General features: G+C 46.0%; 1 protein-coding gene across 3 annotated transcripts; it reads right to left on the bottom strand.

The window, feature by feature from the left end:
• Positions 1 to 204: 204 nt before the first annotated feature.
• Positions 205 to 27,865, bottom strand: RASGRP2 (RAS guanyl releasing protein 2). 3 transcript variants are annotated; one of them, XM_063316776.1, is made up of 16 exons: positions 27,736 to 27,865; positions 26,249 to 26,351; positions 25,575 to 25,637; positions 23,304 to 23,435; positions 22,689 to 22,839; positions 21,540 to 21,713; positions 17,646 to 17,762; positions 16,793 to 17,074; positions 16,379 to 16,456; positions 15,544 to 15,666; positions 14,585 to 14,700; positions 7,703 to 7,844; positions 6,500 to 6,536; positions 6,113 to 6,271; positions 3,076 to 3,176; positions 205 to 447 (listed from the first exon to the last, which is right to left on the bottom strand). In XM_063316776.1, the coding sequence occupies exons 1-15, from the start codon at positions 27,806 to 27,808 to the stop codon at positions 3,118 to 3,120; spliced, it is 1,809 nt and encodes a 602-aa protein (XP_063172846.1). In that variant the 5' UTR covers positions 27,809 to 27,865; the 3' UTR covers positions 205 to 447; positions 3,076 to 3,117. The 3 variants fall into 3 exon arrangements, with proteins under 3 accessions (XP_063172846.1, XP_063172845.1, XP_063172844.1); XM_063316775.1 differs by lacking the exons at positions 25,575 to 25,637; positions 26,249 to 26,351; positions 27,736 to 27,865 and having other exon boundaries at positions 3,076 to 3,168; positions 6,108 to 6,271; positions 23,304 to 23,425; XM_063316774.1 differs by lacking the exons at positions 25,575 to 25,637; positions 26,249 to 26,351; positions 27,736 to 27,865 and having other exon boundaries at positions 23,300 to 23,424.

Genomic DNA, 27,865 nt, shown 5'->3' with positions numbered 1-27,865 from the left:
GTCTGGGTTAGCCCAGTGCAATTCTCTGAGCCCGAGAACAACAGACATTTTTAAAACATGCAGAAGAAAAACAGTTTTCAGACTTATTTTTCAGCCATCAGGGGGCAGAGTCATCCAGCATCAAGACTGGATGCGGGTACTCCCTTCCCCAGTTCAACCCTTCTTTTGCAAAATATGTTAGCAATTTAAGGAGGAATGGACGTGCGGAGCAGGTGTCAAATTTATTATAATTATTATTACATCTTTGAATCCAGTTCTTGATACAAATATACACACATTTCTAAAAGGGGCAGGGGCAGAAACCTCTCCCGATTCCCCTTGCCAAAGTGCTTTCGAAAGGGAGAGGTCCATCCCCAAAAGCAGACGCCCCACTTTGTTTGGGGGACGGAGTACAACCAAGGACTCGCTGGCAGACCAGCCGTGGCCGCTGAGAAGGACGAGGTGTTTCTGCAAAGACAAACCACAAGAGGAGAACTTAAGCTGAGAGTAAGAGATTCAGGACCTACAATCGACCATTCTTAGCCTGTGGAACTGATTGCCACAAGATAGAGTGGTCCTTTCCCCTTTTTTTCCCGTTTGACTTTTCCACGGACCTCTGCCTCACAACGGAACACATCCCACCCTCATGGGTTCCCACAACAGACTAGTCCAGGCCCCAATGGGGCTGAGTAGTTTGGGGCTCAAGATGTGGTGGGGACCCAGCCCTTCTCTGAGTCTGTCATGTGAGTCAATCCACCCCGTTAGACCAGACTGGTTTTCTTATCTGGGAGTGCAGGCATGGTGTGCTTTTGACCTGGGTTGAAGAGTTGGATGCCATGTGTGAAGGCAGTCAAGAGGAAGGGTGATTCCTCCCATAATAAGAAAGATTTGCTGGGTAGATAGGTGATGTGAAATGGAGAGATCAAAATTGCGTAGGATTTCAAACTCCAGACGGGAAGGCGCTTAGAACTTCATACGCCAAACCGGACTGCTATAGAAAAGAAGGGGGCATGAACCTTTGATATGGCCACACCTGGAGACAGCTGAATGGGTGGAAAACAACTGGAATTCAAATACTGTGCTTTAGAAACGGCGGTTGAAAGATTATGGATGGAAAAATGATGTATTGGAATAGTGGTCACCTAGACCCTTGTACATCCTTTGAGGTTTGGGGGCTCAGGAAAACCTGCAGCAGTAGACGCATGCGTTATGTGCTCATCCATGGAGTGCTGCTGGAACGCACAGTAAAACATCTGCAGCAGTTGTGGTCTACTGCTGTAGGTCTTCCAGAGCCCCCAAACCCCGACGAAAGGATGTAAAAAACCATCCAACTTGTCGCACTGATTGCAATAGGAGCTCTTGGTATAATACCAAAAGAACTCACAAAATACAGGGTAGTCCTTGCTTAACTACCACAACTGGGACTGGCATTTTGGTTGCTAGGTGAAGCGGTCATTAAGCAAAGCTGACCCAATTTTATGACCTTTTTTGCAACGGTTGTTAAGAGAATCTCCACAGGCGTTACGCAAACCACATGGTCATTAAGCAAGTCACGTGGTTCCCCATTGATTTTGCTTGCCAGAAGCCAGCCAAGGAGGTAGAAAATGGCGATCACATGAGCGTGGGACACTGCGATGGTCATAAATGCAAACCGGTTGCCAAGTACTCAGATCGTGATCACGTGACTTGGGGACGCTTTGACAGTCCTAAGTGTGAGGACTGGTATTAAGTCAGTTTTTCCAGCACCATCTCAAGTCCGAAGCATCACTAAACAAATGGTTGTTAAGCAAGGACTATCTGTATTTAGAAATTTTAAACTTTTAAAACCTTCTAGCCTGGACACTGAAAGTTTTGCAGATTCCATCCTATTTGGAACAGCAAACTGTACATTTTATGGCAATACCTCTATGATTCTCAGGTCCTTAGCCAATACTGGAGTCAACATCCAGACATTTAAGGCTGTGATATTTATTGGGATAATAATAATAACAATAACAATGATAAGAGGAGTAGTAGTAATGTCTTAAGAGTAGGATGGAGAGGGTATGAGGAATGGCCTTGAAGGACTGGAGAAAGAGCTGCTACCAAGGCAAGGGTCAGCCCCGGCCAAGAAAAGAACTTGAGAAAATGTCCCAGGCAGCCCCTTCCCTGATTCACACAACAATAAAGGGAGGGAGGGGGAAGCACAGGCAGACTTGCAAGGTTCTGGTACTAGAGCTGTTAGTATAAAATAGCCCTGACCTACATGGCACTGGTGTCTTAGACTGGTCCAGCTTGTAGGGCTGACACAGCAGTTGTGGTAACGTTTTCAGGGGCTGGGGGTCTGTCTAAAACCTGATACCCCCTTTCCCTTGCTTTTCTACAACTCTACTCTGGCCTCATCTCTGCAGTTGAGGTCGAACTCCAGAGGGAGTTCTCCTCCTTATTCCTTCGAAGTACTTAAGCCCCACTTCTTTGTTTTTAAAACGCAGCAGTCTTGACTGCTGCAAAATATTGATGCTTCAGGTCCAGAATCTGGAGTAGAAGAAGCAGGTGTTGGGATGCCGAACACCTTGAGGTGTTCTTCTCAGGAGGACACGCGCATATGGGAAGAGCCCAGCTCAAGCCCTCGGGCCCTGAGATGAAGCTTCAAGGATGCAGATACAAGTTAGACATTAGGAAGAACTTCTTGACAGGAAGAGCTGCCAATCAGTGGAACAGCATGGAAGGGGTTCTTCCCCTTCACTAGAGGTTTTCAAACATAGTCATCTAGCAGGGATGGTACGGTGAATCCTGCAGTGTGCAGGGGGTTGGACTTGATGACCTCTTAGGTCCCTCCCAGTTCTGTGATTATATGATCCGGTCTGGCCTTCATGACCCCAAGGCAGATGCATCTTGGAGGGTAAGAGCCCCCTCCCACTGAAAGCCCCCTCCCACCATCCTTTCCCAGCAGCAAACATAGGTCTTCTGCCTATTATTCTGAAGGACAGAAAATTATGGGATGGGCTGATCCTTCCTGAGCCAGTCCAGTCCCCCTTTCAAACCAGGTGAGAGCAAACTGAGAGAGAGAGAGAGAATTGGGGGGGGGGGGAATCAGAAACCGTTTGCAACCCCAACCTCATGCTTAGATTCCGGGCAGTCCGCTGAGCTGATCCGGTCTCATAGCTTCTCATCAAAAATCCCATCTTCCGCAGCCTGTCCTGCTTCCTCCTGGATTTCTGAAATAAAAACAGCATAGGGTAAGCTGAATGCAAACTGAAAGAGGCTTTTGCTCCCTCCAAAAAGCAAGATCCAGGCTAGCAGCATTCACATAACAGCATTTAACTGGGTTGCTAGCTATAACCCATTTTCTGGCTTTGGATGAAACCAAACTGGCCAAACCACAAAAGAATAAGCCATGGTTATCTCCAACCTGCGCGGCCTGCCATGCAAATGCATCAGCTAAGTTTTTGCTTGGTTGGGCGTGTCGGGACAACACGACCTGGCTTGATTTGCGTCTTGGGTGAGCACGGCCTGGAAGGGTAGCTGGCACCACTGTCCACCTATCAGAATTTGCCCCAATTCTTACTTGCAAACAGAATAAATTTTACTGGATTGAAGAAGAAAGTGTAAAGCGGTGTTTTTCAACCTGGGCAACTTTAAGATGTGTGGACTTCAACTCCCAGAATTCCATGCTGGCTGGGGAATTCTGGGAGTTGAAGTCCACCCATCTTAAAGTTGCCCAGGTTGAGAAACACTGGTGTGGGGAAATGCACAGCAAAGCTGGAGAATTTCTCTGCCCCACACTTCTTTGAACAGCAGAGGGAGGTGTTTTACTACAATTCAAGCCCCAAAGGCTATTACTAGTCATCAGAAGATCCTGCTTCTTTACTAGCGGCACTGGCATAACTAATCATGGTTAGTTTTATCTTAGTGTGCTGTAGAAGCCCACCCTATTCAGTTATTGATTTGATTTTTATGGCTGCCCATTTGTCAAGCAATAGAAATCACAAAAGCTAGCCATAAGCAACCCCAGCTTCATAAATATGGACGTTTTAGATTTAAGTCTTTCTTCTTGGCTTATGTCTTTTAGATCTAACCACCAGTTTACAGACAGAAATACAGATGTAATGGGAATTACAGAGTGATGGTATCGGTACTAACAACAATTCTTTTTTAGTCTTAAGAGTTATAGTATTAGCAGAAATAAACATTTTGTTTTATTCTGCTCTTCAACTGTTTTGACTATTTTGTTCCAATCAAATAGTTGGGCTGACCGTGTACAGTAATGTTATGCTGGTCAATGACCAAAAGAAATATTTTGATTTGATTTGATTCAATTGCCATTATCTGGATCCTGAACTCACCCATTTTTCTGTCTTTGCTCAATATACTGAAGCATTCATTAACCTAACCCAGCTGGGTTTGCCCAACTTTCTAAAACCCATGCACATGGGTGGCTGGGTGCGCAAAAGTCACCTGGGTTCACACTAGCTGAGCTTGAACATGCTGCAATGCAGACCCTTAAATCTTCAGCCTGTTGTGTGAACCCACAGACGTTTTGTTGCCAAAGCCAGGAAGGCAATGCCTCGCATTTATCGCCCCAAATCAAGGCAGGTCATTTCCTCCCCCACCAGTTCCTGCCCCGGTGAACACAGCACCTCGTCTAAAGGAAGCAGCTGTCAGGAAACCCAAGAGGGCTGGTATGTTACTGGGGAAGGAAGCAGATTTGTCTCACAGGGCGAGGCCACGAGGGTGCAGCGATGTTGAAAACCGCTTGTGGTCTCCCTGGTCCGAGGGTTAAAAAATAAAAGAGGTCTGCGGTCACCCAGAAAGGGCAATCCGAAAAGAAGGCGTTCCAGGCCGAGAGAGAAGAGGCAAGTCCAAAATTGCAGAGGAGGAGACTGAGAAATTATAAAATCCACGGAAGCTCTAAACTGGGGGCAGGCAGTGACTTTTATTCAGGGCTGCATTGCAGGGAGGAGAAAGAAATGGGGGGGGGCACCGATTCTCTCTCTGGCACCCCATTTCAATGGGGTTCCTTCCTTATTAAGGTCACTGGCCTCTTCGCTCAGCATGGAATTTCATCTGCTCTGCTTAAGCCTGACAAACATCAAATGCAACTTCTGCAGAGGGAAAGCTGCAAAACTGCAGTCTTGTTGCTTCTGACGCCTTCCCCCCCCTCCCGGCCGCCGGGTCACGCCAGAGGCTTGAACAACGCTTGATCTCTTGGTCTCGGACAACAGAACATGAGCCCTGCGCCATACGCGGAGCTGGGTGAAAGTAAAGACTGAGAGGCTGTATTTTCACACCGTGCAAAGCTTGGTTACTTTAAACCTTGATGGATTGTTTTGTTGCTTTGTGGGCTGTGCGAGTTCCACTGGTTTGCTTTGTTGAAGGTTCAAGACACCGTGTGAATCCAGAATATGGGTCCAAACAACAGACTAAGGAAGGAAGGAAGACTAGAACTAATTGAGCTTAGCCCGTTGTGCAAATATGGGTTCATTGTTAGGCAGGTTGTGTGAACAGCCAACAATATCTGGATTCCCTGCAAATTTTGTGAGCAAGCCAGGATCATCGCACCATAACATTTTCTAAGGCAACCCAACATCCCTCCCCAGAGCTTTCTAAACAGATTTAGTAGTTCTTAAGAGGTGACAGGACCTTGCTGACCTTGGTTGATCTCAAACAGCCCAGAACGGTGAGAACCGGAGACCACCAGGAAGGCTGAGAAATCGAAAAACATCTCAAAAGAAGGCAGACTGCTTTTCTATCCTTGCCAAAAAGTTAAATTAAGTTCAGGGAAAAGTTCCCATTGCATCTTAACTCAACTTTTTCTTTTTCTTACTACTTACCACCAACAGACAAAAGATAGAACAAAGCTGGCAATTGTGAAATCTTGTGTAAAGCTGGGATCCCCAAAATCTCAGAGGTTCTGGCAATCTCAGCTGCGGAACTCACTGCCACCAGCTTGCATGCATTGGGGAACTACGTGCAATTGGGGAGGGGGGTCGTCAGTGTCAGTGAGCCAGGATCTGGCATGGAATTTTGTTGCTTTAAGGTAAGGCTGGGTGCAGCTGCTGCCAGGATCCAGATGTTGGGCTTGGAGGGATGCCCTGTGATCTCCTTCGTCCCTCTGCATCTCTCAGAGGCAACCTGGCGCCACTGACCATACCTGTGTGTCGCAGGGATGTCCGACCAGGCCGAGGCAGGGAGAAACTAAAGGACCGGGCCGGCAGAGATATTGATCCATCAAGACTGGCACTCTTGGTGCGTTTGCGGCACTCGACCGAGAGCAGATCCCGGCACTGCTTGTGGCAGTTGACCCCGCAGGCTGGGAGGAAAGAGAGAAAAGAGTTGAGCAGAGCCAGCATCAAGCCTGTAACGCAGCATTCTCAACCCTGGAGAATTCCAGATGGAGAGACCTCCACTCCCAGAATTCTTAGCAAGGGCCATGTTAGACAGCTAGGAATTCTGGGAGTTGAAGTTTACATAAGCAAGCACTGTCCAGGGAGTTGCAGCTAAAATTGTGGGGAGACTAATGGAAATGTCTTCAAGGTACCTCGACATTTTAGCCCTTGCTTGTAGAGGCCAAGGATCTGGAAAGAGAAAGAGAAAGATTGGTTGTAGACGCATTGATTATCCTTATCACTTTTGGATTTTTTTTTAATGGAACAGGAGCTGGATTCAAATGCAGAAAAATCAGTCTTTTGCACACAGTCTTTTGCACAGAACTCCTAAACCTTTGCACACAGAGTCAAGTCCCTTATTCACTCTCTAATGCAGTGTTTCTCAACCTTGCCAATTTGAAGATGTGTGGACTTCAACTCCCAGAATTCACCAGCCAGCAAGGCTGGCTGGGGAATTCTGGGAGTTGAAGTCCACCCACCTTCAAGTTGCCCAGGTTGAGAAACACTGCCCTAATGCTTTAATATGACTGGAGCTAGCCTGCATTTCTCTTGGGAACCCATTAAAATTCTGCCATCTCAGATTCTGGCTGAAGCAAATCTACTGGGGAACATCCTTGGTCCACCTCACGTTGCTAGACAGGTTCTCTACCACCTTAAGAAGTCAAATTAATGATGATTTGGTCTTTCTTTGCCAGCATTCCCTGCTTTGGGCCTTGATAGAACTTTGGTTGAACTGAAGCAGAGGATTTGGAATTTAAGCAGCTGCTAGTGGCTTCAGGATTTTCTTGCAATTTTTAACATTATTTTATTATATTTATTGTACTGTCGGTCTTTTTCTTACAGTTGGTCTTAGACCATAAATAAACTTTGATCAATCGGTTAGTTGTATACAAAGTCAGTTGTGCTGCTAAGAGGCGGCTGACCAGCTTTGAAATATAATTCTTTGCCTTAAATGGCTGCCGAATCGGAGATGCTCAAGGCAGATGACGCTAAAGGTAAAATCTCCCTTGAGGTGAGCTTGACTCTCAGTGGCTTATGGACACATCTGTATAATTTTCTTGGCAGCAATCACAGAATGATGGAGGCGAAAGGGATACCATGGGTCATCTAGTCCAGAGTTTTTCAACCTGGGCAACTTGAAGGTGGGTGGACTTCAACTCCCAGAATTCCCCAGCCAGCTATGCTGGCTGGGGAATTCTGGGAGTTGAAGTCCACCCACCTTCAAGTTGCCCAGGTTGAAAAACATTGATTTAGTCCAACCCCAGTCGAAAGCCTGGACTCATCAGGCTTTGGTGCTCCAATCCAGCAGGCCCAAGGGGCTATCGCGATCGGGAGGAATAGGGCAGTCAGCTCACCAGGCCCTTGCAGTGACGACAGGCCATAGGGCGCAGGAACGTGGTCTCGTTGAAGCTGTGGATGAAGCCCATTTTCCCATTCAGTTCCATGCTGGACTTCATGAAGTAGGAAACCATTTCTTCTCGACTGATGCAACCATCTCTGTTGGGCAGGGAACTCCATTAATGGGGGGGGCAGTTCATTTGGAAAAACCAAACCCCAAGGCAGTCTTTCCCAAACAGGTGCCTCTGGCTGTGCTGGACTACAACTCCCATGATTCCTAACCAGTGTAAAATCCTGGGTGTTGCAGGCCAATGTGTCTGGAGGAAACCACGTTGGCAAAGAGGGCCCCAGGATATGACAATCGTTTGAAGGACGGCCATTCAAAATCCAGCCCTTCCAAGTCTTCGTTTAGTCATTGCTCATTAAAAGAATGCATTTTTAAACCCACTTTTTAGCTCAAAAACCATGCTGATCTGAATTGTGTAAGAAGCCCTGCCTCCAGGTGTACCATCAAAAAGACACAACATGCAAGGAAAGATGGGGGAGGAGGGAGGAGGAAAACAGAAAACAGCCATTAGGTTCATTTGGGCAATAGAATCTCCATAGTCAGCACAGCGTAGCTTAGAATATCCTATAATAAATATCAGGGCAGCTCTTACCATCATACCTGTACTACAAGGCTGTTTGCCCAAGTGATCATATAATTACAACGTCTAGGAGAGGGCAAGACAAACTGACAGATTTCAGATGTAAGCTGTGTGGGCTGCAAAACTCCCAATATTTACTCATTGTAGATGACCCCTTGCCCCAAACTCCGCCCACTGCGTTAAACTTTGCTGCACCCTTCCCAAATATTTCACCCCCCCCCCGATGACTGAGTCCAATTAAGGAATATTTTCCACCCTGTTCTGATTTCACTATTGTGGCTGTTGGTTCAGCTCCAGACTTTGAAACCCCTAAACTTCAGATTTCTCTAAAAACTTTACTTACAGAGGGGTGAGACAATTCCCATCATTCCCAGCCAGAATGGGAGCTGAACTCCAGCAGCCCGAACAATATTTGTCTGGTAAGGCCAGGCAAACGCAACTCAGAAGTTTCCTTGGGGCCCCCAAAACTATTTTCGTTCTGCTTTTTAGCTTATCAACGTCCACAGCAGAACAGGCATGTTTGGGGGTGGATTGAAAATTGGCCCCCCACCATTGCTTCCTGAAACCCCATTTGTAGCCCTCAACTCAGTGGCTATTCGCTTGTCCTGCAAAACGGTGTTTTTCAACCTCAGCCACTTTAAGACGGGTAGACTTCAACTCCAGAATTCCCCAGCCAGCCATGCTCAAGCGCCCTGCTTAAAAGCGAACTCTTAATTGCTCCCAGTTTCTGCTTCATTCCCATCCCATCCCATCCCTGCCCAGCCAGTCAGGGATCCCATCCATGGGGCCAGGTGATCAGGGGACCTCTGATTTAGCCAAGCGAGAAGAAACGAAGCTGCATGGCCCTCACTTTGAAGTCCCCTGATTGCAGAAGTGCAACCCTGGAATAAAAATCCAAAAACACCTCCCACAGAAAGCAAGACTGCCTCTGTTCACACAACCCGCTTTTCCAGGTCAACGAAAGACTTAGCAGTTGCCTTTGCCTCAATCGCTACCATGATAACCTTGGTGTGTTTTCCAGCAGCTCTGTCTGTTGCACAAGCCTGTTTAGTCATTGATGGTTTGCTATGTGCTGTGAACCAGGTCTTTCAGCCCTCTAGACCAGTGTGAAGTCCACCCATCTTAAAATGGCCGAGGTTGAGAAACACTGCTCTAGCTCAACACTAGCTGCACTTCTCAGGCCAAGAACGATGTTTCCTACCATCTATTATTTGACACTTTTAAAAGAGGGATGTGGAAAATATAGTATCTCCCACCTACAAAGCAGATGGTCAACCACTGGGCCTTTATATCTCCAGCCAAAAGAGGGCTATCCATGCCTGCCGCCTGCAGCTGATCATTTTATCCCATCACTGCAATATCCTGCTAAAATATGATGGACACAACAGACTTCCATGCCCCCTTCTATCGCTATCCTTCCTCATGATCCTGTGTGGGTTTTTTTTTTCCTGTTCCTTTCCTGTTTTTATCATTTGGGGTAGTTTGCAGGCAGTACTAAAAAAATAAAAAAGCATTATTCCGTTCTTGCAGAAACCGCAGGGGCAGAAAAACAGGCGTGCCTGCTAAAAAATATTTTCAGTAGATAAAAGGAAGGGTGGGGAGAGAAAAGGCCAGCCTCGGCTGCCTTCCCTTTCAGGCCTGATGAAGAGTTCTTCAGAGCTCTAAAGTCTGCACAACTTTTGGAAAACCAGTGCAGATTTTTGCCCTGAAACAGACTTTTCTGAAAGGGCCATGCAGCCTGCTGGATTTTACATGATGAAAAAGAAGGAAAAGGGATGTTTCACTGCAGGGGCACTTGCTTTAAACACCCCCCACCCTTGCCCCATCCCAGCTTGGACCAAAAGGGAGCTTGATTTTCCCTTTTTTACAAGTTACCAGCTGAGAAAAGGAGGGTTTTGCAGCCCCAGTAGCCGTACAGGTAGGGAGCAGTTGTTGACAAAGGCCCCACCTATTTTTTTTCCCCCCTTTTCCCACACGCTTGTGAGCTGGGGAAGATTGCTCCCGGAAACCGCAAAGGCCGACAAGAGAATGACAGGGCACGGTAGCCGAGCCGGCGGCGAACAGCACCAAATAAGGAGAGATGTGGCTGTCTGAGAAAGAAACTTTGCCTCTCCAGAGGTTTGCACTTCATCTCCCCACAGAGGGCTGCAGCTGAATTCAAAGGGGGAGTGGGCTCCGCGGTCGGGTTCCTTCCCAAGGGATGGGCAGCGTTGCCAGAAAATACTTGGCCTTGCATCTGGGCCTGCAAATGGGACACAACATTCATTGCTGCCTCCCTCCCTTGCTCAGCCACGCAGAAAAACTCTCCGGCACGTCAAGGCTTCCTTCCCCAAAGTCGAAGGCAGAAAAAGGTTTTAAAAAGCTCCTCGTTTGATTCCAAAGGAAGGTGCATCTATCTGGGGCAGCAACTCCAGCACAGAGTGTTGTTGTGGCCGTTGTCGTTATGCGAAGCATCGCCGCAGCTACAGATTTTTGTGAGCCAGAGTTCCTTTTATCAGTTGCCATAAGCGGTGAATCTCACCTGATAAAATGAACACGGGCTGGGCAGGTTCCTCGTATCATATAATTACTACCAAAAATTGTATGATTATTCAAGCAAGAATGGTTCCCATATATCCGTTCGGAGGAGATGGGCGGTGACAAATTTGATTGATAGGTAGGTAGGTAGGTAGGTAGGTAGATAAACACATTATGCAGCATGGCCAATATAAACGCTTGTGGCCAAGGGGGCCTAAACGTTTATAGCAGTGTTTCTCAACCTCGGTGGCTTGAAGATGTGTGGGCTTCAACTCCCAGAATTCCCCAGCCAGCATGGCTGGCTGGGGAATTCTGGGAGTTGAAGTCCACACATCTTCGAGCGGCCAAGGTTGAGAAACACTGGTTTATTCTGAAAATACCGCATATTGGTTGAGGCACAAAAAGGGGAAAGTTAGAAACTAACTTTTTAAAAACTTTTTTCTTTTTGTTGCTGTCCCCTTTTCGGGAGAGATGGGAGGTGACAGAAATTTGAAAAAGAAACAAATAAATAAATAAATTTTGTTTGCCTGTTTTTTGCCTTTAACGTGCACAAACAATAATTAACAGTACAGTGGAGATCTTGGTATTAAGTTTTAGACAGAAACCTTTACTGTTTATCAAATAACCTGATGTAATTTGCAGTTGCTTATTAATGCCACATTTAGCTTTGGATGTAAAATTTAAACAACCCGATGCTTGTAGACATTGACATTTTAGAAATCAGAGTTAATGTAGGATAGGATAGGATAGGATAGGATAGGATAGGATAGGATAGGATAGGATAGGATAGGATAGGATAGGATAGGAGGATAGGATAGGATAGGATAGGATTTTTATTACGGTCACAGACCAGAGTTATAGTTAATATTGATGTAAACTTCTTTTTCTTTATCTTTAAATAAAGATTATGTTATCTAAATAATTTAAGTGTTAATCATCTCTAATCAACACTGTATGAATACCACTGTACGCAAGTAATATAATGTATTACTTATGTCTTGTAACAGTTATACTATAAAGCAAATTAAAGGGGAAATTATTATTATTATTATTATTATTATTTTGTTATCATTGGGATTATAAGAGAAGAAAGTGTGTCTATGCAATTTCAGGTCCTGGGAACTGAAACTACCTCTCATGGCTGCATTTAGACAGGAAGGAAAAAATATCATTGCTGGGAATCTTCACTATTTGGGGGCAGATTTTTAAAGGAAATTAAAATTGAATTGCTACTTCCAGTATCTGCAAATGACCCCTCGGACCTCAGGAGACAAAGAGGCACTTTTGGAAATAGCAGGCAGGCAGGGGGCTGGTGTTTTGCAAGGCAGTTTCCCTTTTTTAAAAGGGAGGGAGGGAGGGAAACAGCATAAAACAAGTCAAGTTGAGCCCTGACCTGGCTCTCTGTGGACTCATCCTGCTCCACAGCTGAAATTCTTAGATCACGCTAAGTTCCCCTCCAAATATAGCTGCCTGTTCCCATATTTCACATTCAAGTTGCATCAGGTCTTTGCCGTGCTCATTTTTAACCTCCTGCCCTTATATTAACTCTCTCCCGAAAGCTCCACAGTAGCTTCTCCATTTTAGGGCTGTGCACCAATCTCAAGGTTCTAGTCCTCCATAGTGAAGCAATTCCCCTCCATGTTCCAATCGCCTCTAGTTCCTCTTCCCCCTCCCTCAAGCTGGGCTTCCACAGCCCATGCCCCTCTGGAGGGACCCCTTGCCCCTTTTCTGTGCCTGGAAGAGTCCCCTTGCCCATCGAGCTGCATGAAAGACCTTCCTGCCTTCCTCAACCGCTTCAGCGTCTTTCCGTGCATCATTTCATCCCAGGACAATGCACTCTCCGCCTGTCCCTGACCTGTCGGGGTCTAGTAGGAAAAGCGTCCCTTTCAGCCACTGTCTTCCCTTGGAGAGACCCTCAGCCATGCTTAGCAGTGGGATCAAGGGACTGGGCCTCCGGTCTGTGCAATACCTGGGCCCCAAGGCCACCCAAAGAGAGAGGCAAGGGGGCTCCCGTTCTCCTTAACATGAATCAACCACCAAGCAGCCTATTCATGGAATTAACCCAGTTTTCTGGGTTGTGCGATACCCAGAGCCCTAAACGCATCATACAGCTGCCAGGTTTGCATATTATGTGGTACATGTTGTGCAACCCATTTTTCCAGGTTTGCACGACACACACAGCACAAACTCACCATACAGGCCAGGTTTGTGAGCCAGTTTGGTGCGGTGGTGAAGGGGCTGGCCTAGAAAGCAGGAGATGGTAAGATCTAGTCCCGCCTTAGGCATAAAAGCCAGATGGGTGGCTTTGGGCCAGTCATCTGTCTTAGCCCAACCCACCTTGCAAGGTTGTCATGGTGGGGACAATAGGAGGAGGCAGGAGTATATAAAAAGTCTGAGATAAAAAAAATCTAACAACAAGTTTTGCAACCCATTTTTCCGGGTTTGCATGACACAAACAACCATAAATTCACCATACAGGTAGTCCTCGCTTAACAACCACTTGTTTAGTGATGGGTCAGACTTACAACGGTGCTGAAAAAACCAACTTACAACTGATGCTTACACTTACAATGGTCACAGCGTCCCTGCAGTCATGTGATCATGATTTGGGCACTTGGCAACCAGTTCACATTTATGATTGTTACAGCATCCCGTGGTCACGTGATCGTCATTTTCAACCTTCCCGTCCGGCTTCTGGCAAGCAAAATCAATGGGGAACCGCGTGATTCGCTTAATGACCATGTGGTTCACTTAATGACTGTGGTGATTCACTTAACGGCCACCATAAAAAAGGTCCTAAAATCAGGTCAGGTTCGCTTAATGACTGCTTCACTTGGCAATTTAAATTCCGTTCTCAGTTGTGGTTGTTAAGAGAGGACTACCTGTAGAGGCCAGGTTTGCACACAACATGTGTCATGCCCACTTGGAAAAATGGTTGAATGCCATAAACAGCAGCCATGATGGGTAAACGCATCATGTGAATACTGTAAAACCATCAGCATCCTGCAGTAAAGGTGGGATCAAGTAGGGCAGCTGATGATATGCAAATTATGAACAGAAGCGCAGAACAAGGGTGAGTTGGAAGGCTCCAATAAGACACCGGTCAAACCCCAATCCCGTTGTTTTTCTCTGCTATGCAAGGCTGCCTGAAAACAGGCATTCAGATTTTTACATCCTAATTTGCAAACTTGGAAACCTTTGAAGTGGAACACAAGGGGACTTTCCTGTTGTATGAAGGGACAATTTAGAAAGTGTAATTTCCAAGTTGATTTGGGGGTAGGGTGGGGTGCTAGCATCTTTCAATAGTAATAAAACAACAGCAGCAGCAACTGCAACATTAATAATAAAGCCTTTGGTTGTGTGATTGATTTTTTTCTTTTACATAAGCTCACTGAATTGACCCAAAAAGCAGGGATCTCTTTCTAGTGAATCATTAAATAATAATTAAGCCCTGTTCAAGTCAAGTTTGACTCTTGTTAACTTAATGAAGACTTGTATGTAGTTTTCTGAACAGTGTGCCACTGCCTTATTCCAGAAAGTTTTTTTAACTCCCCAGTCTGTCTTCCAGCCCTGTGCTTTCCTCTTGGTCTCCCATCCAAGTACTAAACCAAGCACTGGTCAGCCAAGGATAGCCAGGGGGTTGCTGGAATTAAATCACACACAAATACTATAATGTACAAGGAAACAGATTAAATGTGGAAAGACAGAGGGCCAAGTTTCACCTTTGGCACTTACTGATTCGCATCCAGATCTCCAAATTTGCAGAGATATGGGAAATTATTCCGGATAATCTGGAATTCTTCTTGGGAAATATTCCCGTCTCCATCCACATCAAAGTTCCGGAAAACAGACTAAAAGAAAGGAAGGTGTTTGGGATGAAGGAGGAAAGCTATAGCTGAATGAAAACTAAAGGATTTTCAGCACCACCAATGGTCCTCAATGCCTTTCTTCACCTGCTTTCAGATTTAGGATCTTACATCTCAATGTAGTAGAAGAAAAAATACTTTTTTTTTTACTTACACTCATAACAAAGCCACCCAACTTGGAATATTTTGTTCTAAAAATGTTTTCAGTGTTTTACCAAAGCAAACCAAGCTTCAATTCAATATTCCCTTGTTTTTCATTCTAGGGCTATTAAATAGATATAACAGTAGTCTATCCAGAGTGCTACCTATCATCAACCAGCAGAAATACTGGCCATGTGGATGATTAACTTTTTTTTAAGCAGACTGTAAATACAGATGTCCATTATTTTTTATGAGAATTTTATAATAAAAATAAAAATAAAAATCATCTCCTTGGTCAATTTTTCTGTAAGTTGTAGTAGGTTACTTTCAACATGGATTTTCATGGCACCTACGGTAGTAGCTCTCGGACAAAAACTAAAGGGCCGTGGCTTCTTTCAATTTCCCCTGGTTCCCTATGGCTGAATACTCAAAATTGTAGTTGTGCTAGCTGTGGAATTCTGTGAGTTGGCATCTTCATATTTGGAGGGCATTGAGCTGGGGAAGGCTTTAAAATGAAATTATCTAGTAGATAATCATTCTGCGGAGCTGGCTCATATTTTCCAGGAATCTTACCAGCATGTTGGGCTGGGAAGATCATGAGTGAATTTGGGGCGCTGCATGAAGTACGTCTGCTGATACTGCCCAACACACCACCCACTCTCCACACCAGCTATCCCGGCTTCCTACCTCTACCATCTTCTCGATGTGTTTGCGCACAATTGCTTGGTCTGGCTTCGGTTTGGGCACCGATGCCCACTCTTCAATCATCACAGGCTGGGGTGGTGGGGTAGAGGATGTGGGGCTGGAAGGCTGGAGCAGAGAAAGAAGAAGGAATCACATCTGCCAGAATTGAAAGGATGCATCATGAAGTGACTCAAAGTAAATGTCCACATTATAGGGCTTGAGATATTTGATTCCAGGTAGTCCTCGCTTAATGACCATTGGTTTAGTGACAGCTTGGACTTAAGATGGTGCTGAAAAAAACGACTTATGAGTGGTCCTCGCACTTACGACTGTCGCAGCGTCCTAAAGTCATGTGATCACCATTTTTGATCTTCCCAGCCAACTTCCAGCAAGCAAAATCAATGGGGAACTGTGTGATTTACCATGTGGTTCGCTTAATGGCTGCAGTGATCCGCTTAACCACTGCCACAAAAAAGGTCATAAAAGCAGGTTGGATTCACTTAATGACCGCTTCACTTAGCAACCAAAATTCTGGTCCCAATTGTGGTAGTTAAATAAATACTACCTGTATTTTATGGGGTGGAAATGAACCCACCCTTCTACCATTATTTCTATTATTTCAAAAGGAGAGTTTCTGGTGGTCACATTGGCCCGATCCCCACATCCCCCCATCCTGATCTCCATCCACACCACCCATCTAGAGATCCTCAGCATCCCTTTTTCACCGGAACTCCACATCCCACCTCACAGGGCTGGAGTGTGGCCCAGAGACCCACCCTTCCCCAGGCAGGTGTGATCTGAAGGTCCCCACCCTGGTTTGCAAGTCACCTGCACTTACCGTAGACTTATTTCGGGGTTCACGCTGCAAAGAGAGTTGATAGATCTCCTCTTCTGTTTGATATTGATCCAGGGAGACCTGCCAGAAACACGCTCAATCAACCAAATCCAGCACAGAAGCACACCGAAGTCAGAATACGGAGCCCTCAATCGATCCTCCTTCTCCCCCAAAATGGTTGTTTTTTGAATTGCATTTATCTCTTAACCTGCTCTGCGTTCTGAAAGGCCAAAACCACCTTGAAGGAGTCCAATAAAACCTCACCGATTCCAATCTTCCAGAAACAGCTGGGAAGTGGTGCTCCACCGTTCTTCACCCCCCCCCCGCCGGTTCCCAGCGGAGTAAAGAAGCGGAACGAAGCAAGGCGCAGGAGCCACTGGGCGCAAAAGGCAGGGCGGGCCAGGCTGGAGATCTTACCATGAGCAGATTAAGAAGATCAGGGTTGGCCTCGAAGGGAGGGCGGATGCTCTGCACCATAGCCAGGTCGCTGAGGATGCTGAACAGCTGCTGCATCTTATTGCCATTGAGACGGGCATGCGCCCGGTCGAGCCAGTCGGGAAGCGCCACGTGGACGGCCACCAGGTCCTTGAGGTGGACCCCTAAGATGGGGAACTTGAAGCCCACGCACTCCACAAAACGCCGCCGGTAGCGGCTGTAATTCCCTGCTGATGAAAGCAATTCCAGCAGCGACTCCCAGACCTGCAACAGAGCCAGGCAAGGAGGGCATCCCCCATGAGTACTAGTCACTTGACTCTGTTTGCAGGACAAAGCTCAGAACGGCTGGGAGACTGGGAACCGTGGGGAAGAAACAAGAGGCAAAACAGAGCTACAGGTCCTTTGGGGAGATGTCTCCCAACAGAGAGGATGTTTGCTTCTCTTCCTCATTGGTATTTGTTTTAAAGCAGTTATGGATGGTTTTCTGTCCTTGTATATTGGTTTTTAACTTGTTTTTTTAACTGGAGTGCTGTTTTTTAACTGTGGTGAGCCGCCCAGAGTCACTATTCTGTAAGGAGCTCACCACCAAACTGACCCAACTATTCCTCATGGCCGGCATTCATTGCTGTATCAGAGGCCAATTGGGAGGGACCCTTGAGGGCATCTAGTCCAACCCTCGGCTCAATGCGAGAGTCTGACAGGCGGCTCTCTCCTTCCACCCAAATGCCTCCAGCCCCTCCCTCAGTCAAGGGCTCCCCTAGTTCTATTGCTAGGACTTTTTCCATTCGCTCCTCAGCATCTTTGGTGAAACCTGCCCCCACCGCCATTCCTTTACCTTTGTTGTCTCTGGACTCACAAAGCTGTGCGTCTCCTTCAGGCGAGAGATGGAGCTGTGGCCGAGCCCGCCGATCACGGCCATCAGGGTGTTGAAATTTTGCAAATGAAGAAGTCTCTGGAAAGGGAGGCAGAAGGGGCAAGGGGTTTGGGAGGGAAGCAAGGGGAAGAGAGGCCATCAGTGGCAGACCATCACATACCACACCTCCTTTTGGCTTCCCTGTGGTCTCCCATCCATACTGGGTCCTGCTTTTGGTTTGGGAGGTCAGCTAAGCACTGCCACGGAGCTGAGCTCTTGGAGGAAATAATAAATAAAATAAAATAAAATATATAATAAAATAATAAATTAAAATAATAAAATAATAAAATAAAATAAAATAAAATAATCTCCTTTGAATCTAGCCGGGCTGCTAGTGACGTCATGGACACATCCCTGCCTCATTCTGGGCAATGGTAGGGAAGAGGCTCGCTGGTGCCTTTTTCCAGTCTAGCCCAGCATCTCCCAGTGATCTCCATCCAAGCATCAACCAGGTCCAGCTCTGCCCCTTGGATTCCTGAAATCAAGGTCTGCTGCCCATTCATGTATATTGCGGTGTTACTTTATTGTTTTAGCTTCTTTTGAAAAACGCTTTTTTAGAAAGCCTGCACCACAGTTGCAGGCATTTTCATGCGGGTTTCTCCTACGGTTTGCAATCCACGATGCACTTTTCCACTTTTCTTCTTTAGCTATGCCCTCTTCCTAATATTACTACTACTACTAATCCCTTCTAATATCATTTTTTTAAATTCTGCCCTCTTAATAATAATAATAATAATAATAATAATGCCTTATAATGTCATTCCCTTTTAGCTATGCATTATTTATTTATAACTTATTTATTATACTATCCACCATCAATTTGGGTTCAAATGAGATAAAAAGCCATGGTCACATAGGTTAACATAGGTTAACCTAAAACAAATCCATGGATACTGGTTGTATCTTTTTTTTTTTTTTAATCCATTCAATCGTGTCCGGTTTTCAGAGTCTGCCTGGACAAGTCCCTGCAGTTTTCTTGGCAGGTTTTCCAAAAGTGGTTTGCCCTTGCCTCCTTCCTAGGGCTAAGAGAAAGTGACTGGCCCAAGGTCACCCAGCTGGCTTCGTGCCCAAGGCGGGACTAGAACTCACGGTCTCCCGGCTTCCAGCCTGACGCCTTAACCACTAGACCAAACTGGCTCTCACTTGTATCTTAACTACCATAAATTTAATGCGGGGTCCCACTAAGCTCAACCATGCTTGGGCGTAATAACACAAAGCACATCACAAAGGCCTTTTTTCTTTAAAAGCACCGTCTAACTGGTTATAGCAGTGTTTCTCAACCGCGGCAACTTTAAGATGGGTGGACCTCAACTCCCAATTCCCCAGCCAGAATTCTGGGAGTTGAAGTCCACCCATCTTAAAGTTGCCGCGGTTGAGAAACACCGATTTAGAGCAATGCCACTTTTCCAAACCCCCTTATGCAGAAGGAACCTGTGGAGGCATATTAAAAAGAGGGAAAAAAGGGGCCGCCTGAAAAATGCACCATTTTGCAAATTTCTTGGACTGATTTTTATCCAAAGGCGCTGGATGTCCTTCTTTTTCAATCTGCAACCATATACGCAGATGTTTATTGGGTCACCAAAGGGCCTTCCCTTCTTTCTTGCTGTTCAGAGAAAATGATCCAGGTAAAAAAGGATGTTCCAAACTTCACACCACCCAGCATAGACACCAACCAAATACACTGGTTTATATTTACACATATACATATACATAGCCACAACTCCTGCTAATGGAGGGCCAGAGAGCCTTTGTGCAAAATAATGCAACAGGCAGTGTTGTTCAACTCAAGTTCTGAGTCCTTCTGGGCAGTCGAAGTGGCTCTAAAGGGCCAGAGAGAGCGAGAGCCATTTGGGAATTTGGAAAGAGGGAGGGAGACGTCAGTACTGAAATTCTAGCAAACTTGGAAAGGAAATGCTCTAATTTGTGTTTGCCAGGAACGATGAAAGATGGGCTTGCAAGCTTGCAACAACAGATACCACTGGGTTTAGAAGCAGGGGAGGGCAGCCCATAACCATCACACACCCCCCCCATAGGCCACGTATGGTCCCCAGCCTATTTTTGCAGCAAAGCCCACCGCCAAATGTTGGTAGCAAAACATGAAGAGACTGTGGCAGGATTGTGGATATTTCTTTTAACTCCGTGCCAAGTTGGTGTGTGTGCGCGTGTGTGTGTAAGATGTGTGTTAAGTTTCTGCCAAGTGGAACTTATATGTATTTTTTTAGTACACTTTTAAAAAACCCTAAATTTCAGCCTCCTTGAAATGAGGTTGGCAGTTGTGCTGTCATTAACACACTTCTTGAAAAGATAGTAATAATAACAACAACAACACAGAGCCCCCAGTTAAAAATAGTCCCCTTTTCTGCTTAAAAGGAGCTAGAGGAACACAGCCCAAAATATGAAATCTGGGCACTTGTTCCTGGTCTCTGAGTTTAGTTATCTGGTATTTATTTATTTATACTATTTATATTCCAACTGGTGCCATCTCAAATGACAGGAAAATTTCTTACCCCTGCCAAAACCCTGAGGCTAATCCTGTTTCTATGGAGAGCTCAAAGGACAAAAGGCCCAGTTTGTCCCAGGCAGAGGAGAAGCTGTAGCCCCGTAAGCTTCATACAACTTGCTAAGATCATGGAAGAGGGTCGTGCTACACGCTCAACCACAAATGGCCCAAACTCATTTCAGCTTGGGCAACTGTGTTGCGTGAACCCAACCAGTTTCTGGCTCAGCTCTCAGGACATTCTGTCAAAAATGTCCCCCGGATGAAACAGGAAGCATCATTCGCAGAGATGTTGCTTGCTAATTTTTCTAAGCTAATGTCCTCCAAATATGCTGGACTATCGGCCCCATAATTCCCAGTCAGAGAGAGGAATTCTGGGCTTTGCAATCCAAGAGACTTCCTGACTTCCAGTCTGGGGATGGCTGGAATACAACTTAATGGTCTAGAGCAGTGTTTCTCAACCTCAGCAACTTTAAGATGTGTGGACTTCAACTCCCAGAATTCTGAGAGTTGAAGTCCACACATCTTAAAGTTGCTGAGGTTGAGAAACACTGGCCTAGAGAGACAAAGAATAATTTTATCTATCTCACCCAGCTCCCCCAAGGGAGAGGGATGAAAAGACAGACCAGAGCAGCAGAGATACTGCTGCAAGACTGGCTTTGCTTTGTGGCCATTCCAGCCCCCTATTTCAATGTCCAGGAGGACTAATTGTTACTTAATCACAAGCTAGCCATTACCCAACTTCAAGACCACAGCCAGAGCCAGAACTGAGCCAAGATCAATAAATAGATGGTGGTGAAGTCTCCCTACCACACCACAATTTCAGCCCTGGTGGAAGTCCAGATTGCAAACTCTACATTCTTTATATTCAGAAATTAACTTCTGCAGTCAATGTGACATAACACAGATTCCCACAGCCCACTAGACTAAGCTAAAGCACAGTCAGGTTGTCTACAGTTCAGGAGGTGATGGAATCAAGACCATGTTCTGTAAACTAGTCTTCCACCTTAGGCCATATGGTATTCTTCAGGCATTGGACGCTGTGAGAACACAACCATTGTGTTAACCCAGGTTTAGGAGTTCTGCCAACACACCAAGGGGCTGGTTGCTCTCCTCAACATGTCCCTTCCCCCAAGGCTTGGACTTCAATTTCCAGAATTCCCAGTCAAGGAGGCCATTCCAGGGAATGTTGGGTGTTGAAGGCCACTCTGTGGCCAGAGAGAAGGTCCACTGACTGGTGGTGGTATCAGTCAATGCAACCAAAGGGAAAAGATGCAGGCAGAAATCACAGAATGGTGTTCCAGGACTGGTAAACTCACCTGGGCCACCATGACGAAGCGGGTGATGACTTGGGCCCGCTGCTGAGCGGTGGGTTTGCTAAGCACCATGAGCTGAATCCACTGGGAGACACTGTTGAAGAGGGTGATGAATCTCTCCAGGATGGGGTTGTCCACTGTGCATCCATGCATAACAAAACTGTGGTAGTCCTGGAACTGGAGAAAAAGGAGGACAGCTTTCAAGGCTCAGGAAGCGGGGTAAAAATTGGAGCAAGCAGCAGTTCTGGAGATACCTCCAAGGCCCATGTTGCTCTCAGGTAATAGTCTCATGCAATGGCAGGTAATAGTCTCATGCAATGAAAGCAGCGGCTTTTGAACATATTTCAAAGAGAATTTAGCATTCTGGGCAAAACTTGGCCTTCCCATTCCCTGGAAGCTTTCTTTTCCTGCATGCTCCCCCATGGGGTTCAGGAAGTATATGAAGCCAAAGAGGCTATTGTTAGAAAAAGAAATTCCTGCCCCCTCTCTGGTCCTCTTGTAATTCAAATCAGTCTTAGAATTTTGCATCACACCCAGGAGAAACTCACCAAATTTTCCTTTTCCTTAAAAAGAGAAAAACGACAGCAAAAGCCATTTTTGTTCCATCCAGCAGAATGAGAATGAACAGGAACAAAGGCAGAAGAAAGGTCTGGTACAGCAAAGCAAATTAGCAAAATATCTCTGGTTTTAAAAAAGAAATCTTTCAGGCTTACTATGTAATAGCCAGGTTTGTTAACATCATGGAGGAACACTAAGCTAGGTTAGATATCCTAATTTGGGAGGTGTGGACCTTAGGGGGACAGAACTGACTGACTGTAGCTGAGACAATTTAGCCCAGCCTTCTCCAGTCTGGATGTTCTCCAGATGTGGAGACATCAACTCCAGAGTCCCACCGTGGTCACAGCTAAGAATTCTGGGAGTTGATGTCCACACAACTGGAGAAGGCTGCCCTCATGTACAGTCTTGCTTCTCCTATAGAAAGGAACAGCCAGGAAATCTAACATGAAGAGATGGAAGGGTCATCTAAGATATACTTTCAGAGGCCACTGCCCTATTCGGCCTTAAGGTAGGGCTGGGACCTCAGATCAGAGCCTTTCTGGCCAGCGATGATGGGAGCAGAAGTCCTTCTCTCCCACTCGCCCAGGCACTCACCAGGATTTTGTTGAAGGAGTGGTATTCAAGGTGGGTGAGATGTTCTGCCAGCTCCCCCGATTCCAGGTGGTCAAAAAGCAGGGACATCTTGCGCTTCTTCTGTGCCACGGGGTGCCGTTGTGTGACTTGTCTCTTCCATTTATAAGTCGGGCTGGACGGAGGCACCAAAAAATAAAACAAAACACCCTGAACTCAACAACTCAAGAAAAGAAGAGAAATTTGGGATTGTCATCAAGAACATCAACAATATTAGCTGACCTGAACCACATCTTACCTTAACTTCTGCCAGAGTTCAAACCAACTGATTAGGTTTTTAACTTGGTTCCTGAATGAACCTACTTCCTGAGTTTGCACAATGCTCCAAATCATCAACTCCCCAACTGGGATGGGTTCCCCCAACATATTGAGCCCCCCAAACCTCAACGATCAATCCAACTCATCTCACAACGAATCACATCTTGTGTGAGGCAAATGCAGCTGCTGGCTCTGGAGTTAACCCACTTGGAGGTGGAAGGCAAATCCATCCAGAAATTGCCCTCAACGAGGCCAGAAGTGCTGCAGGAGGGTCAGAAGGATAGTTACGGAGAGCCAAGTCCTGTCCTGCCGTTTACCTACACGCTCTCGATATCAATAAGGTTGCTGTGTCGACGGCTCCCTTCCCGCCCGAGAAGTTCCTTCAGCTCCTTGATCTGCTCCGCCAGTTCTGGATTGAGGTCAAATTCTGCAGGGAAGGCTGAGATCCAGTACCTGTCAGAACAAAGAGGGAGCAGTTAATGCCCCAGACTGAGTGTCTTCTGGGAAAAATGATTTCTCTCCCCGCCAGAGAGCCACAACACAGCCTGGCATCTTCAGATGAGGTGGACATCTCAGGCGCTGGCCAGGGTCTTCCTTCTTGAAGGTCTTCAAACTTACAAAATGTGTTGATGTAAAAAGCCCAATATGGCACCCAGGGACCTCCAGGCCCATTCCCTCCCTTCCTGAGTTAACCCCCTCAAGAAGATCTTCCTGGGAGAAACTGCTGGTGGTGCCTCAATTCCATAAGACCAGGGGTTGCTGTGGCCAAAGCGGGGGGTCTTTCCATTATGGGGCCAACACTCTAGAACAGCCTCCCTCAAGAAGTTAAATTGGCCCTCCTGGGAAGAGCCTCCCAGAAGCTGTGAAGCTTTTCCAGAGGACCTTTGGGAAATGGGTGTTTGCCATCCGTTCTTTTGCTGCTTTTGTATTATTTATTGATATTGTTATGTTTTGGTTTTACTGAGTATTTTCTGGAGGATTTTTGTACATGGTTGTTTTATGTCATCCTATAATAGACACAACATATAATGACAATAATATATCAATATTATTGTGTGTTGTATGGCAAGCTGCCATACATGAGTTTGCTAGGATTCAACAGCACATGGAAAAGGGGAAGGGGAAGGAGAAAGAGGAAGAGGAGAAGAGAAGAGAAGAAAAGAGAGAGGAGAAAGAGGAGGAACAGATGACTTAGTAGTAGTCAGGGATGACTTCAGATGATCTTTAAAGTGCCTTCCAACTCCAGCATTCTACAAATTCTCAGAGCTGTGGCTGAATCAAGATGGCATGAGGACCCCTTCCTTGGGCAGGGGGCTGGACTAGAAGACCTCCAAGGTCCCTTCGAGCGCTATGATTCTATGAATCTATTGGAAGCCATGAGGTGGGCCAAGTGATGGGTCAGGCCATCGCAGCTTTCAGTGAAACACAAATCCTGGTGGAGAGGGAAAGGTGGGAGAGCTGTCTCAGAACTACCATTTTCCCCCAGTAAGAGGGCTCTGGAGAGCCAGTTTGGTGTCGTGGTTAAGGCGCCAGGCTAGAAGCTGGGAGGCCGGGAGTTCTAGTCCCACCTTAGGCACAAAGCCAGCTGGGCCAGTCATTCTCTCTCGGCCCTAGGAACGAGGCAATGGCGAACCCCTTCTGAAAAACCTTGCCAAGAAAACCGCAGGGACTTGTCCAGGCAATCGCCAGGAGCCAACACTGACTCAAAGGCACCTCCTCCAAAAAATGAGGGGCTATTATATTCACTTTGTTCTGCATTGCCAAGTCTTGGCAGCGACACGCCGTGGGCGTATTATCTTAGCCATATCACCTCTCTTCCTGTGCACTAACCTGACATCCAGCTATACGTTAAAACCCAGATCAGCTCTGCGCTTTGGGCTCAGCCACAGTCTGCTTCGCAAGTTGCTGAACAAGCTACAGCTGGGCTTATATTATTCATTAGACGTATATCCCACCTTTATTTTGCACAACTCAAGGTGGTATACTTTATGCTCCCATCTCCTATTTTCCCCACCACCACAACCCTGTGAGGTGGGTTGGGCTGAGAGTGTCTGACTGACCCAAAGTCATCAAGCCAGCTTTGGTGCCCAGGGTTCCCCAGTTTCTAGTCCAGCACCTTCACCCCTGCACCATAAACTGTGGTTTGCACTGTTACTTGTTTTAATGTTTTTAAGAATTTGTAAACTCCGCAGAATTGCTGGGAGTCAGGAGGCATATACATTAGATAGATAGATAGATAGATAGATAGATAGATAGATAGATAGATAGATAGATAAAGACTTTGCACAACGTGCTAAGCCCAAAACAAATTTACTTTTGATGGCGCAGCACAAAGTGTGAGTTGAATCACAGATGGATAGGTGTGTGAATTAACATGTCCTTTTCAAGCAGTGCTAACCATTTTCAATTTTTTTTTACATCCCCAGGATTTAAAAAGGATCAAGGATTCCACTGCTGAAAATATAGTTCGACAAATGAACTGATCAGCAGCCCAAAATGGCGTTCCAGCAGAGTGGTCCACAGTACATGGCATTTCCAATTCCCTACCTCCTGCTTCCCACATGGCCACATTTAACTATCACAGGGACTCACCTGACTAGATGGCAAGTTTTAACCGGCAAGGAGCTGTTTTCTGATCCGTGAGACTCTTGGTAAGTTCAGGACAGAGTTAAGGAGCAAATAAAAGAGACAGTGTGTGTGTGTGTGTGTGTGTGAGTGTGTGTGTGTTTCTCTGCATCACATACATATGCTTGGGTTTGTGCTCTGTTTTCATTCATGCATTCCATCATTCACACATTCAACCCTGAACCTGGTTTGCCAAAATACCACTGAGTTCTCAATAACAGCCGCTGCCCAGTCGAATCAACCACGTCCTGATTTAACGGGACAGCCTATTTCAAACAACGTACAAGAGAATGGCCGGGTTGCCATTTGCTCCAACTCATTTCAGGGACCACCGAAAGAAAAATTGGTGCACACACACACACCCCCTGCAAAAATGTGACCCAGGTTTGGTCTAAGTGAGAAGTCGAAGGGCCAAGCGTTGGAGTGAAAGTGTCTTCTGACCATGGACAGCATTTCAAGCAGGCGTCCTCCAGTCGTATGGGCACTGGAGGGTGGCAGGGGGGTCCGGAGTTGCAGTCCAAGCACATCTGGGGATGGCTACCTTAAATCAATTATGCTAAGCTAAGTTAACTTAAGAAACAGACAGGTCCCGTAACGATAAAAACCGGAGGGACAGAACTGGGCGCTAATCCAGAGGATATATCTGAAGCAGCTTCGCAGCCAGCTCGGAAGACGGGATGTACCACGGATGCATCATGAGAAACATGCGGACCAGCTGGGGGTCCCGAACCTTGCCCTCATCATCTGCAAAAAGCAAAAAAGATGTCAGAACATAAGCCCCGATAAAGTAACCCATGACAAGGCCGTGCAGCGGTTTCAAAATGTGGTTTGTCATATTCCCTCTCCTGCACTCCCTTCTACTGAGAGTTTAAATCCTCCTTCTTCTGAGAAGGTTCCAAAGTTATTGGCAGCTTTCCGGGTTGAATGACACAGGCAGAAATCCCTGCATGTTAAAAATTGTTTTGCATTTAAATATATATATATATTTTATTCTAGAAAGGAGGCTGAGGCTTCAGCTCAAAACTAACATTCAATGTCATATCTTGAGGTACACTTCTCAAGCCCCCCCAAGTGTGCGTGTGCGTGCACGCACTCACACTTATTTGTATCTATGAAATAGAGAGGTACAGACGTATATACACACATATATATGTGTGGGCGTTCGTGTGAATCCACCTAGGTATATTGTTATCTCACATTATAGCATATACAGATACAATTCTGGATATCAGAAATATATAGGGGGGACTTATAATATTTTATCTAGATCTCTCTGGAATCTAACTGCCCAGAGTCCCTCTGGTGGGAGGAGATGGGCAGTGACAAATTTGATAAATAAATAAAATGTTTATTTTGACAATGAGGAATATCATTATGCACATCTGTTGCAGACAGGAGTGAGGGAAATGCCAGGTTGCTTCTGTTTCTGGATTTGAGGAAGACTGCAACTACGCATGGGTGCGCCGCTTAACAGACCAATAGACCATGGTTTGATTCAACCCTGCCTTCTCCAACTTGGAGACCGTCCTGCTATGTTGGATTCCAACCACATCTTATGGCAGTGTATTTCATGAATTAGTTTTCTGTTAATATAATATAATATAATACAATACAATACAAAATAAATGCACAAATCCAATCTCACTGTCATAGAATCATGAATCATAGGGTTGAAAGGGACCTTGGAGGTCTTCTAGTCCAACCCGCTGCCCAAGGCAGGAATCCTCTTACCACACTTATGGTCCACATTCATGGTCACTGCTAAAGTGGCAGAGTTCCACAATCCCCAACTTCACTTGCAGTCCACTGACTGTGTAATCCACTGGTTAAGCAGTTAAACTGAACTGACTCAAAGAAATGTGAATACAGTAGCGGTGATGATAAACAGAGCTTGTGTTTCACACCGGGCAGTTGCTGGAATCCCTTCCTAATGACGCCTTAGACTTTCTGCAATAAAATCTACTTATCAAAACTTCCTGAATTCTTGTTTCCAATCCAGCCTCCAGGGGAGAAGCCAGAGAGCCAACGTGCAACCAACGCAACTTGCAAGTTTGCAAAAGATGTCATGACGCAGGCGGAGAATTGCGTCATGTGTGCAACGACACCACTGCGCAGCTGTCATCCTTACCAAAGGCTTCAATGCATCCATGTAACAGTTCATCCACTGTGCATCCTCTTTCCAAATCTAGGGTTGCAGACATTTTGGCTATTTGATGTTGCTCAAAACCAAGCCGAGGCTGCCACTGTTGGCAAATAGG

Source organism: Candoia aspera, chromosome 17 (genome assembly GCF_035149785.1).
Source record: "Candoia aspera isolate rCanAsp1 chromosome 17, rCanAsp1.hap2, whole genome shotgun sequence".
NCBI lineage: Eukaryota > Metazoa > Chordata > Lepidosauria > Squamata > Boidae > Candoia > Candoia aspera.
The sequence above is the reverse complement of the archived record's forward strand: the minus strand, read 5'-3'. Positions and strand labels throughout refer to the sequence as shown.

What these genes read in the sequence shown, in the direction of transcription:
- RASGRP2 (XM_063316776.1), bottom strand. Translation starts at nt 27,808, where the DNA reads ATGTCTGCAACCCTAGATTTGGAAAGAGGATGCACAGTGGATGAACTG. An exon ending in TGAGTCCAGAGACAACAAAG is followed by an intron (nt 17,075 to 17,645) that starts GTAAAGGAATGG and finishes GCTCTGTTGCAG; the next exon opens with GTCTGGGAGTCGCTGCTGGA. An exon ending in ATCTTCTTAATCTGCTCATG is followed by an intron (nt 16,457 to 16,792) that starts GTAAGATCTCCA and finishes TGTTTCTGGCAG; the next exon opens with GTCTCCCTGGATCAATATCA.